Source organism: Vulpes lagopus, chromosome 3 (genome assembly GCF_018345385.1).
Source record: "Vulpes lagopus strain Blue_001 chromosome 3, ASM1834538v1, whole genome shotgun sequence".
Lineage (NCBI taxonomy): Eukaryota > Metazoa > Chordata > Mammalia > Carnivora > Canidae > Vulpes > Vulpes lagopus.
In genome coordinates, this window is record NC_054826.1 from 101,206,374 (window position 1) to 101,220,908 (window position 14,535).

General features: G+C 40.1%; 1 protein-coding gene across 3 annotated transcripts in view; it reads left to right on the forward strand.

Annotated features, from left to right (window-relative positions):
- Positions 1-14,535, forward strand: part of RNF216 (ring finger protein 216) — a 165,974-nt gene that overhangs the window by 49,482 nt on the left and 101,957 nt on the right. For 2 of the 3 annotated variants that reach the window (XM_041747971.1, XM_041747972.1), the window contains exons 6-9: positions 12-114; positions 1,533-1,697; positions 10,065-10,179; positions 13,825-13,964. In XM_041747971.1, coding sequence (XP_041603905.1) covers positions 12-114; positions 1,533-1,697; positions 10,065-10,179; positions 13,825-13,964 — 523 coding nt within the window. The remainder of the gene's footprint in view (positions 1-11; positions 115-1,532; positions 1,698-10,064; positions 10,180-13,824; positions 13,965-14,535) is intronic. The other variant, XM_041747973.1, reaches the window with a different exon arrangement.

A 14,535-nucleotide genomic window follows, 5' to 3' on the forward strand; every position in this document is an offset into this window, starting at 1 on the left:
TATTTTTGCAGACTTTGTAATTTTCTTCTGGAAAATCCAGACTATCCAAAGAGAGAAGACCGAGTCATTATCAACCCTAGTAGCAGCCTGCTTGCCAGCCAGGATGAGACAAAGGCAAGTGTTGTGCTCTTTGTTTTACAGTCTCTACCTGGACATGCTCTGCTTTTTTCATCTTTGTGGGAAGAAAGTGCTTTGTTTGGACACAGTTTTTTAAAGACTAGCTAGGAAAGTAGGATTTCAGTATATACTTATTCTTTGGTGGGATTTCCCAACCTCAGCCACTTTGGATTCTGTATTTAACTTCTTTTGTTGTAACTTCCTCTTTTCTCTCCCACAAAAAGTTAAATGCTCGCTCCACTCAGTACCTTTGGTCTTACAAAGCAAGTTTTTTATTTTTAAAGATTTTATTTATTTATTCGTGAGAGACACACAGAGAGAGACAGAGACACAGGCAGAGGGAGAAGCAGACTCCCTACAGGGAGCCCCATGTGGGACTCAATCTTAGGACCAGGAATCACGCCCTAAGCCAAAGGCAGACTCTAAACTGCTGAGCCACCCAGGCGTCCCTCAAGCAAATTTTTTAAATGAAACAAGAATTGGCCAGGATTCTTTGTATCATTTAGGTTGGGTTTTTTTTTTTTTTTCAATATTTTATTAAAAATTTTCAAACATTACAGTAAAGCCAAAAGAATTTTACACTGATCACCTATATATCTACTAGCAGTACTATTAAAAGTTAACATTTTATTATATCTACTTTGTCACATATCCATCCCTCTCCTCTGCCCATCAGTACATCTCTCATATTTCATTTTATTTTGATGCATTTTAGAGTAAATCACAAAAACATCAATATGCTGCCCCATACATACTTCAGCGTTTATTTCATCACCTAGAGTTCAGTATGTTTATAGCTTTTCTTTTGATGTAAGATTTATATCCAGTACATACATACACCTATATAACCAAATCCTGTATCAAGATGTGAACAGTTTGAGTTTTTATTTTTATTTTTTTTATTTTTTATTTATTTATTTTTTTCAGTTTGAGTTTTTAAAACCTTACTCATTTTTATTTGTAATCCTAACTAGCATTTAGTGTGTCAGGTGATGGAGAGTCTAGAACAGAACTGCTTCATGACTACTCAGTCCTTCTATTCCCCATACATTCATTAAATTATCTTTATGTCTTCTGTAGCAAGAGAAAGGCTAGTTTTTCCTAAACATTTTTTTATGGAAAGAATGTGGCTAAAAGACGGGTCTCAAATCTGTAGCTTTACTTTTTTACTAGTTTTGACTGGCACAACTAGTCTCCAGATTCCAGACAGCTTGTTAACATCTCTGAACCACCAGTTTCTTCATCTCTATGCAGGGCTGGTAACCTCTATAAAGTAATTATGAATACAAGGGAGATGATTCTATTTTGTAATAAGCAGTTCTTGAAGTGATACCCCCTCATGGGAAAGGCCCTGTCTGGCCTCCTAATGTTGTGCCTCTCACTCTCTCTCTCTCTCTCTCTCTCTCTCGTTTCAGTTGCCTAAAATAGACTTTTTTGACTACTCTAAATTGGCTCCTCTTGACCAGCGTTGTTTCATCCAAGCTGCTGACCTCCTGATGGCCGACTTCAAAATGCTCAGTAGTCAGGACATCAAGTGGGCCCTGCATGAGCTCAAAGGACACTATGCAATCACCCGAAAGGTGCTCTACTTAGTCTTCCTGGTGGGGCCACACACTTCTTGGCTGCTTCTTCCTGTGATGACAGAATGAAGAGTTCAGCTTGTGGAAATTGGGATGGTTTGTGATGGCAAAGAGCCAGGAGTTTGTTAGGGTGAAGATAAATAGACAAAGGTATTTGCTGATCAGGAGGTTTCAGATGGAAAGAAATAATAAATTAGAAGCAGGGAAGTTCTGGGGGTACCTGGCTGGCTCAGTCAGTAAAGCATATGACTCTTGATCTCAGAGTCGTGAGTTCAAGCACCACATTGGGCATGGAGCCTACTTCAAAAAAAAAAGTTTAAAAAAAAGCAGCAGGGAAGTTCTGGTTTAGCCATGAAGATACAAAGGATAATGAATGTTCCTGTGGTGGGCAAGATGACTAGGTATGAAAGGTTTGTTCCAGCACCTCTCCTTGTTTCCCTCTCCAGCTGGAGGCAAGTCTCCATGGTGAATGTGGCCTCACCCTGAGTCTAGGCCCCTTCCCCCATAGATAGCCAGAAGATCCAGGCAGGTGTCAGTAAACTCCTCTAATTGTAGGTTAATCTTAGGTAAAATTACTCTGAGGGGAGTATAGTTAGTGCTTTCTATTTCTGAATCTCATTCCTTGTGCCAAATAAGGAATGCTGTGTTGTCATTGAAAATGAATGAGTTTTCCCCTCTCCCCCTCCCAAAAAAACAGTGACTTGCAAGAAAGAAAGGGCTCTTTCATATTCAGGACCTCCTAGCATCTTCATTGCTCCAAGGGTTCCGGACATCTTTGCCGAGCTCCCAGGGAACCCAGATGAAAAGTGAAAGGGCAGCAGCTGAAGGCGGCTCCTGTGGCCTGGGCAGGGTTGGTCCTGTTAGCAATGTCCCTACTATTGTCCTGGGACCAGTAAAAGGAATTTGGCTATCAGATGCTTCTTTCTCCCTGGTCATCTCACATCCCTCTTATCATTTGGCTGGGAGGTTGTAGGGTTTTGTGGTTCACCTCTTATTTATATCTCCCTTATCCCTTTCCTGGTCTTTCTGGCCTGTCATACTTTTTTTTTTATGGTGTCTGCTTGATGAGTAGCTGGAAATGGGGTGTGTTGGACTGTTTGAATGAATATGGGATATTTAAAGGGCCATGCTATTTTTTTTTTTTTAAGATTGTATTTATTTATTCATGAAAGACAGAGAGAGGTGGAGACCTAGGCAGAGGAGAAGCAGGTTCCCTGCGGAGAGCCTGATGCTGGGGACTCCATCCCAGGACCCCAGGATCACGCCCTTAGAGAAAGGCAGATGCTCAAACCACTGAGCAATCTAGGTGCCCCAAGAATACATACTATTTGGCAGAAGCTAAAACCTGTTGCGTTCTCTCCCTGTTGTATGCAAATGGTGCATGGGGGTCCTGCCCTCTGGACAGTGATGCTCATGTGGACTTGGTGTAAGAAGCATACATACCCAGAGATGTTTTCTAATTATGGTCATAGCACATCTTCCCAGTGCCACTCCCCAGACATGATGATAGCTTAGTCTCCTGATCATGTGTGTGTTCACTGAAAACAGTCACATTTCCCTGGATTTTCCCCCTTTTTGTTATAAACATCAAACACATAATAAAATTAGAGATTGAACTATAATGAGCCCTTGCTTATCCTAATCACTCAGCTTCAGTAACTGTTAGCTCCTGCCCAGTCTTGTTTCATCCCATGTATCCCACTTCCTCTATTTTGAAGCAAATTTCAAGAATTGTTTCATTTTCTTTCTTTTTTTTTTTTTTAATTTTTATTTATTTATGATAGTCACAGAGAGAGAGAGAGGCAGAGACATAGGCAGAGGGAGAAGCAGGCTCCATGCACTGGGAGCCCGATGTGGGATTCGATCCCGGGTCTCCAGGATCGCGCCCTGGGCCAAAGGCAGGCGCCAAACCACTGCGCCACCCAGGGATCCCTCATTTTCTTTAATCTTTAATGTACTATTTCAATGTTTAGCTTTAAAAGATTTGTTTGTTTGTTTTTTTAAGATTTTATTTATTTATTCATGAGACAGAGAGAGAGAGGCAGAGGCATAGGCAGAGGGAGAAACAGGCTCCATGCAGGGAACTGACGTGGGATTTGATCCCCGGTCTCCAGGATCAGGCCCTGGGCTGAAGGCGGCACTAAACCGCTGGGCTACCAGGGCTGCCCTAAAAGGTAGATTTAAAAAAAATAATCAAAATACCATTATCACACCTTAAAAAGTGATATTATTAGCTATCCAGTCATTTTGTTCAAATTTCTCTAGATGTGTCAAAAACCTTTGGTCATACTGAGCTCCAAGTAAAAGGTATTTCTTGCAGTTGGTTGATAGGTTACTTAAATCTCTTAACCTGTAAGTCCTCTTTCCCTATCCCTTTACTTTTTCTTGCTATTCATTTGTTGAAAAAAGGGTTGTTTATCTTAAAGGTTTTGACGATCTGGATTTTGCCATTGTATTCTGTAGCATCATTAACTAGTCCTTCTGTGCCCTATATTAACTATAAATTGATAGGTCTAGAGTCTTGATCAAACTCAGGTTTGATTTCCCCCTTCCTTGAATTTTAATTCTTTGTTTGATTGATTGATTGATTTTTTTTTTATTTTAATTCTGTTTTTATCACTTGGGTCTCTAATTTTGAGGATGAGCCTTTATTTTATTTTATTTTATTTATTTTATTTATTTTATTTTATTATTTTATTTTATATTTTATTATTTTTATTTTTTTATTTTTTTATTTTTTTTATTTTTTTAATTTTATTTTATTTATTTTATTTTAATTTTATTTTAATTTTATTTTAGATTTTATTTATTGGAGATAGTGCCAGCATGACGGGCGGAAGGAGAGAGAGAAGCAGACTCCTCACTGAGCAGGGAGCCCAATACAGGGCTCCATCCCAGACCCCAGGATCATGATGTGAGCTGAAGGCAGCCCCTCAACCCATTGAGCCACCCAGGGGCCCCAAGCACATGTCTTAAATGTGCATTGCTTTAGTTCTCTCAGTGAATAGTGGGTGTTTTATGTGGCTAATAGGAGAATTAGGTGGGATATAGTGTAGAGTGATCAATGACAGCACTTTGTATGTATCAGATTTCAGGAATAAGTTCCCTTCCTTTGCACTTCCTTCTGTGTACTGTGGAATGTTGTCAAGCTTCTGTATATAGAAATTACACAGTAGCTGCCTTACAGTGTGATCTTAAGAGTCAGTCCTTACAGACTCCTGGGTGGCTCAGTGGCTAAGCGTCTGCCTTCGGCTCAGGGCATGATCCCAGATCCCAGACCCCGGGATCAAGCTCCACATTAGGCTCCTCGCAAGGAGTCTGCTTCTCCCTCTGCCTGTGTCTCTGCCTCTCTCTCTGGGTCTCTCATGAATAAATAAATAAAATCTTAAAAAAGTCAGTCCTTAGAATAATACTATAAGTGCACAAGAGCCTTCTGTGATTCAGCATCCTTAGGTTCATAGCACTGAATTCACACTGGAGGGACCTGTTACCCGAGGGCTTGCTCTGGTTTGCTCCTAGCCTATGATATGGAGGCCCAGGGTGCAGAAAAACTCTCCCTCTAGTGCATGTGTGGTTGAAGATTTTTCAGCTCAACTCTCTTTATGGACACATCCTGTAGGTAGCTTTCATGGAGACCACATTGCAGCTGCAGTAATATTTCTTCTGGTTGTTAGCTCTGTAGGGACAAAGTGCTCTCAAAAATGAGTAACTTGTAGACTGGAGGGAACAGGTCATCCTTAAAATTCATGGCGGGAGCCACTTGTTGAAGTGAATATTTATCAAAGTGATTTGTGGCCATAACTTTAAAAATCAGTTGGTGCCAAAATGCTTATCTGTAATTTTTTTTTAAGATTTATGTATGTATTTATTTATGATAGACATAGAGAAAGAGAGTCAGAGACACAGGAGGAGGGAGAAGCAGGCTCCATGCCGGGAGCCCAACGTGGGACTCGATCCCAGGACTCCAGGATCGCACCCTGGGCCAAAGGCAGGCGCTAAACTGCTGAGCCACCCAGGGATTCCCCGCTTATCTGTAATTTTTTAAACCATAGGCTGAAGCCTCTTTCTTCACGTTCTTCCTCTGTTCTCCAGAGACAACTCAACTCTTACCTGGTTTATTTTTTTCCTAGTATTTACCTCCACATTTATGAACACATGCTTATGTTTGATTGATTAGTTTGAGAAATTATTTTAGTTTTTTCTTATGGTGGATGGGGCTCTAGATCTTACACACCCATACATACTCCCCTTTTTGATACATAGTTTTTGTTAAATCTGGTTTTAAACTTTTTATATTATGACTGTGGAAATGTTCATTGCTAGGGGAAGTAATGTACTAGGATAATATATCCTTTCTTGAATTTTCTATTATTCTTGGAGTTAAAATGGTTGTGTCTCTTTTTTTCATCTGCTTTTTTGTTGTCGTTGCTTTGGTTTTTGATGCTGTGACTGTCTTTTCACGCCCGACAACTCTAAAACATTGTTTTCATCAGCTTGCCTGTTGTCAGACCTGTCCATCAATCCTCGATTCATTTTTTTCCCTTTCTCCTCCATGCTTCTGTATAGTAGTCCACTTGGGAGTTCCCTTTGCCTTTGGATCTTGCTTGATCTTCTGTGCTCTAGATCCTGATAAGTTTGTCTTGTTTTACACACTCACTCTTGGCTGATAGTTCTCCTAGATTGAAAATTATTTCTCTGTCAAATTTTTCAATAATCCTGCCACAGATAGAACTGTTTCTTACATTCAGTGTGTTGAGTGCCTGCTGTGGTCATGTACTGGGAGTGTCACAGGCCCCTTCCCTTGTGGAGCTTTATAGTAGTGAACAGTGTTGTCTTCTATAATCATCCCTTCTGTTCTCCAGGTGCTCGTTCCAGCCTTTTTTTTTTTTTTAAGATTTTATTTAGTCATGAGAGACAAAAAGAAAGAGAGGCAGAGACACAGGCAGAGGGAGAAGCAGGCTCTATGCAGGGAGCCCGACATGGGACTTGATCCCGGGTTTCTAGGATCAGGCCCCGGGCTGAAGGTGGCACTAAACTGCTGAGCCACCCGGGCTACCCATCGTTCCAGCCTTCTTAGATTTCTCCCCTGGAGTACTTTAATGATTCTGTCTCCATATACGTGACACATTTCTATTTTTGGACCAGACTTCCACCAGATTTCAAGGAGTCTCCGGCCACTCCTCAGCTTTTATTTCATCAGATGCCCATTGTAGTATTTTTAGGTGATCCTTAAAGGAAATTTGACCATCACAATATCCTAAGAATCCTAGCAACCTGTATCCTTGATTCTCAGAACCAGGAGTCTGCATGGAGATTAGATTTGCGAGAGAGTGAGCAAGCTGGAGGAAGAAATGCAAGATACATATAAAAGGAAAAATCATCTTCAGTATTTGTTGTTCCTGTGTTCCTCCTGATAGAGTTTTTGAGTACTTTGTGATAGTTATCAGTTAGGCCCTGAGGACAGTAGTAGCATCTGTGGAACACAAATTAGCTTCCTTCCAAAGAGCTTTCAGTCTATTTGAGAAGATTAAAAGGGAAAAAAAATTAAAACAGTGTGATGAGTGTTAAAAAAGAGCGACTAAAGGTACATGAGAGCATGAGGAAAGAAAGGAGAGTGTCATTTGAACAGAATCTTAAGGGAAGGATGTTTTCACTAGAAGAAATCTAAGCAGAAGCAAAAAAAAAAAAAAAAGAACCATGGTACCTTTGAATATATAGGTGTCAATTATAACTAGCAGTTCTCAAAAGGAAAGAACTCTGATGCATAATTGTGTTTGGTCTATTTAAGTAGAACTTTAGTTAATATTAAGATAAGTGATGGTTGTTGTAACTACTAAAGTAAGATTTTGGAGGCTCCTTTAATTTGTGGGCAATATTTATTTTAAGATACGGTTTCCTGACATGGGCCACTATGGATTTTTTTCCTTTTAACTAGAAAGAGTATTTAAATGGGAGGTAATGACCCCATTTCACTTTCAGACAAGAGTGTGGCATGGTTGAAGATCCATTGGGCTACCAGTTACAAGCTCTGAGTTCACATTCCCATTTCATTAGTTGCTAATAAATGACATCTGTCCTTCAGTCACTTCATTTATAAAATTCAGATCATCATAACCTGTCTTGCCTTTTTTCCTGGGTTTTTGCAAATAGCCCTGGTTCAAGGATGGGAATTGTTACCTCTAGGTAAAACTTGCTAAAAATTAGTGGTCTTGCTGTGGAATACAAACATGTGACTTTAAGACTGATACCTAAGGGTTTGTGGGGGAACACCTCGGATAGTCAGAACTCCAAAGAGAAGAAACAAAGCAAGGGAGGACGTTGATCAGGGAGATGGAGAGGTAGTAGGATGACTTCTGCTGTTGGCCAGCTCTTGGCGGGTTTCTCTGAACCACTCTGTGAAAATAGGGTGATGTTAAAGAGAGGAAGGAGCCTTCGTTCTGCAACTGGCCTGATTTCATATGCTAGCTTTAATTAATTTGACTGGGGGCAGGTTCTTTATCTATAAGCCTCACTTACCTCTGTTGCAAAAGAACCCCTCCCTCAGAGAGTTGCCATGAGAATTACATGTTATGAGGGGTCTTGAGGCCCACACAGAGTGCTTCCCTTGCAGAGGTGTATCAGCACATGGTGATTCACTTCCTGTTCCCAGACTTGAGAGCTTTGGAAAAGAGATAAAAGGTAGATGAAGGTGGAGGTATGATCCATCCCTCTTCTGTAGCTAAAATACTCATTTTCTCTTTCTTTCATTTTACCAGAAGGGCTCACAGCTGTTTCTTTAAGATAAACATTCAGAATGTGACTTAACTATAGCAGCATTCCTATAACACACAGATATCCCTGTAACCTTTTATTATTCACCAAAGGAGTATGAAATGCAAACCATACAGGTTGCCAAGGATACACCCTGGGCTACGGTCACCTTATCTGTCCTCCAGAAGCCCATCATCCAGTGGAGGGGATGACATGAAACAGAATCCAACAAATAAATGTATCATTACTATTATCTTTCAAAAGAAAAACATAAAGTGCTTGGAAAAACTGTAACAGGAGGACGTAGGGTGGACTTGAGAGGCTCCATGAGGGCCTCCCTGAGCAAGAAAAATTTAACCACAAACCTGAATGTTCTGTAAGCAGGAGTTCAGTAAGGGGGCTTGGGGAGTGTGTCCTTTCCTGGAGTGAGGAATGCTGTAGAAGAGCTAATTTGGAAGGAAAGGATCATGAATTCAGCCTCAAGCATTTAGTTTCCAGCCTTTTGAGTGAGGCCTGTGAGACATCCAAGTACAAAGAATTCATTTGGGTCCTTGAATGGCCAAAAGAGGTGGGATTATGAGGGTCATCAGCACATGCAGGGCAACTTCCCCAGCCTGGATGAGGTAGGCACAGGGGGAGAGAGAGCCAAGGGTGGTGAGAAGGAGTCAGCAGAGAGGAGGTGGAACACCAGGTGCAGGTAGAAATCAGTGTTCTCAGTACTGCCAAGAGAGGCCAGGTGAGATGACTAAAACATAGGGGCTGGAGTTTGCCTCCTGTTACAAGGAGATAAGCTAGCAGAAAGAGGGTCTTCGGTCCTGGATTGAAGGAAGTTGTGAAATACACAAAGGTGAGATGAGCAAACATGGACAGATGGTCCCTTTGACAAGTTCGGGCTGGGGTGTTTTGGCTGGAACCCGAAAGGAGAAGGAGGACAGGGATTTTTTTTTTTTTAAAGATGACAAAGACTTGAGTATATTGAAATGTCAATTGAAAAGATTTTTTTTTTTTTTAAGGTTTTATTTATTCATAGAGAGAGAGAGAGAGAGGCAGAGACACAGGCAGAGGGAGAAGCAGGCACCACACAGAGAGCCTGATGTGGGACTCAATCCTGGGTCTCCAGGATCACGCCCTGGGCTGCAGGCGGCGCTAAACCGCTGCGCTGAGGATATGGAACAAAAGGAATCATCACTGGCATAAGACTTTTGCCCTCCACTGTGCTATGGGGATGCAGATGAAGCTGCAAGGAATTTAAAGGTTTTGGTGGGAAGTAGATAGGGAACCATTGGCCAGAGGTATACCATTTAGGGTATACCTGTAGAGTCTGACTTGCCAGCCATCTCTTAGGTGACCCACCCTGTACATAGCCAAGGATAGCTTGCACACTTGCTGTTTTCTTATGTTGCCCTTTGTCAATAAGCATTTGGTTCTGCCCTTGTAGCTGTTGATGAAAGTCAAAGCGAAAATAATGAAATGCTCCCTGTTCATTTTACTACAGCCTATTTCTGGTAAGCTATGCAGGGGACCTAGCTAAAACTGTGAGTCAGAATGAGATTTGGGGTTGCTTGTATTTTTGTGTCCCATTTACAGCACTAACTTTTCCATTTCTCAATTTTTTAGGCCTTTTCTGATGCCATTAAAAAATGGCAGGAGCTATCACCAGAAACCAGTGGTAAAAGAAAAAAGAGAAAAGAAATGAATCAGTATTCTTATATAGATTTCAAGTTTGAACAAGGTAATGGACAACTTTGAGTTTTTCTGACAAATATGTGAAGCAGCTGTGCAGAACCCTCTCCTTCCCATGCAGCCCAAAAAGGCCGCTGTGGCATGGCCCACCTGCCAGGCTAGCCCATGAACTGGCTGCGTGGCCTGCTTTGGAGATCTGTATGTTTAAGAAGTGGCTGTGGTTGTCGCCCTCCTTCTTTCTCTCTACCCACTGTGACTGGAACATTGTGTGCAGTGGCAGAGAATTCATGTGTGGAAAAGTGTTTGGGGACACACTCAGGCTGGGGGTTGGAGGGCTGGTCTTGAAGATCTGACAAAAATTAGCTTTATCTCTAATAAAATTATCTAGACCAGAGATTGATTGCTCACTGCAGAGGGATCGCTTGTGCACCTGAGAGTGGCTTCTGCATGGAAAAAACCAGCAGATCCTTAACAGCCGCTTGTGTGCTGAACATTCTGTTCTTGATGACATAACTGCTGGAACTCTTCCAGACATTATTTTGGGTCTAATCTCTGCCCCCAGGGTTAAATGTGTTAAACTTTACATCAAATCTGAGTTGCTTATGTCCGAGGAAAGAGCCCACTGTAACTTTTCCTATGGATGATGTTGTAAACAGGAGTATTTTCCTTTTGTTTTCTCTTATTTGTCTTTCTCTTAAATTTGTACTTATTTATGTAACTTGATTTCAGATCTAAGTGGAAAATCTGAGATAATCATACAGTTGGAAAGTATTTGGGGTTCTGAGATCCTCAGCATCTAAAAGGAAGCCCCTAGGCTCTGACTCCTGAGCCGCCCCCCCCCCCACCAAGTTAGTCTGATTCAGTGCTCTCCTCCCATGACGTTCTCACAGGTCTGCCAAAGAATGAGAAAGTGGGGGAAGTGTGTAGGTGGTTCTTCATTCAGCTAAATTTATCCAGTTTAGACTCGGCATCCCAAATATATAGTCATTCCGTATTTGTTTCTGTCCATGGTGGAGAAAAGAAAGTACCACTTTGCAAGATGGTCCACTCTCTTGTTGGTCAGCTCTACATCAGGTTAAATGTACATTCCTGAAATTTCTTGCCATGGGTGTAGTTCTTGTCTGTGCAAAGACTTGGAATCTTTTGCTGCTTTGTCTTTGTGACTGTCCTTCTCTGTGTGCTTCCTCTAGCTTGTCAGAATATCTGTGCAAGTCTGGATAGACAGAGTACTCCTGACAAGTCTGCTATGTTAGAGACAACATACAGCATTAATATGTACAACTTACAGATACACTTAACCTTCCTTGACAGCAATTGACAAGTACCGATAGTCTGAAAATCCTGCTTCAAGAATCTCATTTTTCACATTTTCGGCCATTTTTCCATCCAGGCACCGCTATTTGGGTTTATACATTGCTTGGCTCTAAGAGGGAGTCAGGATTCTCCCTCCACTGTTCTTTTTATCATTTTATGAACTAACCAGTAGATGATCTTCTCATGGAGAGTCTGGGTAGAATCTGGATGTAAACTGAACATCAGTAAAAAATATACCATCTCACAAAGCCAACCAAGAAAAAAGACAAATTACCAGTATCAAGAATTCTCACTCTTTATAAGGGATCTTACAGTAGACTCCACAGACAGCCAATGCAGAATACCATGAACAACATTACACACATAAATTTGACAATTTAAGTGAAATGGACCAATTCCTCAAAAAACACAAAATACCGAGACTTACCCATATTGAAATAGGTAATTTGAATAGCACCCCATAGCTCTCCAGGAAATTGAATTCATAATTTTAAGTCTCCTAAAAAAGAAATCTCCAGCCTCATTTGGTTATACTGGAAAAGAATTAACACTAATTCTGTATAATATCTTCTAGAAAATAGAAGAGTAGGAAACACTTTCCAATTCCTTTTATGAAGTCAGTATTAACCCAGGTAACAAAAGCAGACAAGGACAGCTCAAAAAACTATAGACCAATATCCCTTATGAATAAACATGCAGAAGTCATTATTAACAAAATTTCAACAAATAGAAGTTAGCAATATATAAAAAAATTATGTGCCATGACCAAGTCATGTGTATTCCAGGGGTGCAAGGCTGGTTTAGTATTTTGAAAAACAGTATAATCCACCATATTTACAGGTTAAAGAAGGAAAATTATATGACCATATTAATTAATTCAGAAAAGGTATTTAACCATGTTTAACACCTATTGACTAAAACTCAGAAAATTAGGAATTTGAGAGGAACTTCTTCAGTTTGATAACTTCTACAAGAAAACCTAAAGCTAATATTGTTTAATGGCTAATCCTTTCCCCTTAAATCGGGAACAGGAGAAGGATATCTTCTGTTTACTGCAGTTCAACACGTGCTAGAAGTTATAACCAATGAGGAAACACCAAGGAATCTACTGAGAATACTTCTAGACTCATTAAATAAGTTTAGTATCATTGCAAGGTATAAGTCAATCTCCAAAAACCAATTGTATTTCTGTATACTGGCAGTGAGCATATGGAAATCAAAGTTAAAAGTACAGTACTATTTATAATTTTTCCCCCTCCCATTAAATTCTTGCTTTAAGTCTAACAAAACATGTATAAGACTTGTAATAAAAACTAGGAAACTGAAGAAACCAAAGCTAGTGATATTGGGCAGGAAGCCTCAACATCATAAGGATGTAAATCTTCCCCAAATTGGTAAAACAGACTTACTTTACTTTAATTCCTATCAAAATCCTAGCAAGACTTTTTGGTAGCTAAAGGCAAGTTTATCCTAGAATTTATATGTAAAGGCAAGGCACTGGAATAGCTAAAATAATTGTTGAAGAGAATAAAGTGGGAGAAGTATCAGGAACCTAATAATAGAGTAAATATTGATAAAGCCAAAAGATACTATGAAGAAGAGACTTTAGAGAGTGAATAGAAGATCTGGGTGGGATTGACAGTTTTCTAGAAAATATAAATTACCAAATCCACAGAAATAAAACTGAACGGGCCAATAACATGGTCTGATATTTGTCATTCTATCTTTTATTCTAAATGTTTCATATTAATGGATTTAGGTACTATTTCACCTTTTCTTTATGAAGGTTTTCAAAATAAAAAGTTTAAAAAATATTCATCAGACACATGTGCACCTACCAGAATGGCTAAAATTAGAGGCTAACAGTGCAGGTAATAAGGATGTGTGGTGTGATGCATTGCCAGTGGGGAGAGAGTGTAAATTGGCACAACTGCTTTGAAAAACTGGCACTGTTTTCTAAAGCTGCAAAAATGCTTATCTATGATCCAGCACTTCCACTCCTTCGTGTATGCTCTGCTGAACTGCAGACACATTCAACCTGTTCATAGTAACCCAGAACTATAAACCCAGCTGTCCTCAGTAGAATAGATAATAAAGTATAGTATATTCACACAGTGTAATACTGCCAGGATGGGAGGAACCTTCCATTTACAGCATAACAAGGGAAAAGAAAACATGAAAATCAAAATATGTTTATGGTAAGTTAGGGAATGGTAAGGAGCCAAATTTTCCCAAATGCAGGCAACATGATCAGAAAGTCAAAAACATACTGTACTGCTGGAGGGTATGAGGAGGAGTAGGCTGCAGAAGACTGAAATGGCTGCCCTGGATTCCTAGCAACAGTTGTATGCATGATTTTGTGTTGTCACATGTCTTCTAGGTGACATAAAAATAGAAAAGAGGATGTTCTTTCTGGAAAATAAGCGGCGACATTGTAGGTCCTATGACCGGCGTGCCCTTCTTCCAGCTGTGCAGCAAGAGCAGGAGTTCTATGAGCAGAAAATCAAAGAAATGGCAGAGGTAGGAGGATGGATTTGGGGTGTGTTTCAAGTGTTCTGGTTTGCTTTTAGGGTTTAGGATAAAACTGTCTTTTAAGATTTGTATTTTCTTTGAAGTGGTTGGTTTGAATAAACTATGAAGCTTTTGAAAAAACAAAACTGGGTTTGGAAGCGTGCTGTGCTGGATGTGGAGCCTGCTTAAGATTCTCTCCCTCTCCCTCCGTTCTCCACCCCCCTCATGCACACACATGCATGCACTCTTTTAAAAAAATTTTAATAATAAATAATGAATTAATTTAATTAAAAAATAATGCCTTCAACGAAACAGTAAAATTTATTTATTTGATCAAATTTTGACCTTTGAACATTACCTTTTGATGCTCTGTGTGACAGAATGGGAAATCTCCACACAACACCTCTACTGCATCCTGACTGTGATGGTGGCCTGACAAGTGCTTGTGCCTTTGAGTTGCAAGCTGCCAAATCAGACACCCCCCCAAAAAAAAAAAAAAAAATTTCACTATTTTTACTTGAAAAAAAATGCTAACAGAAAAATAGATTTTTCAGGAGTAGGCATCGGGCCTAATCTCAAA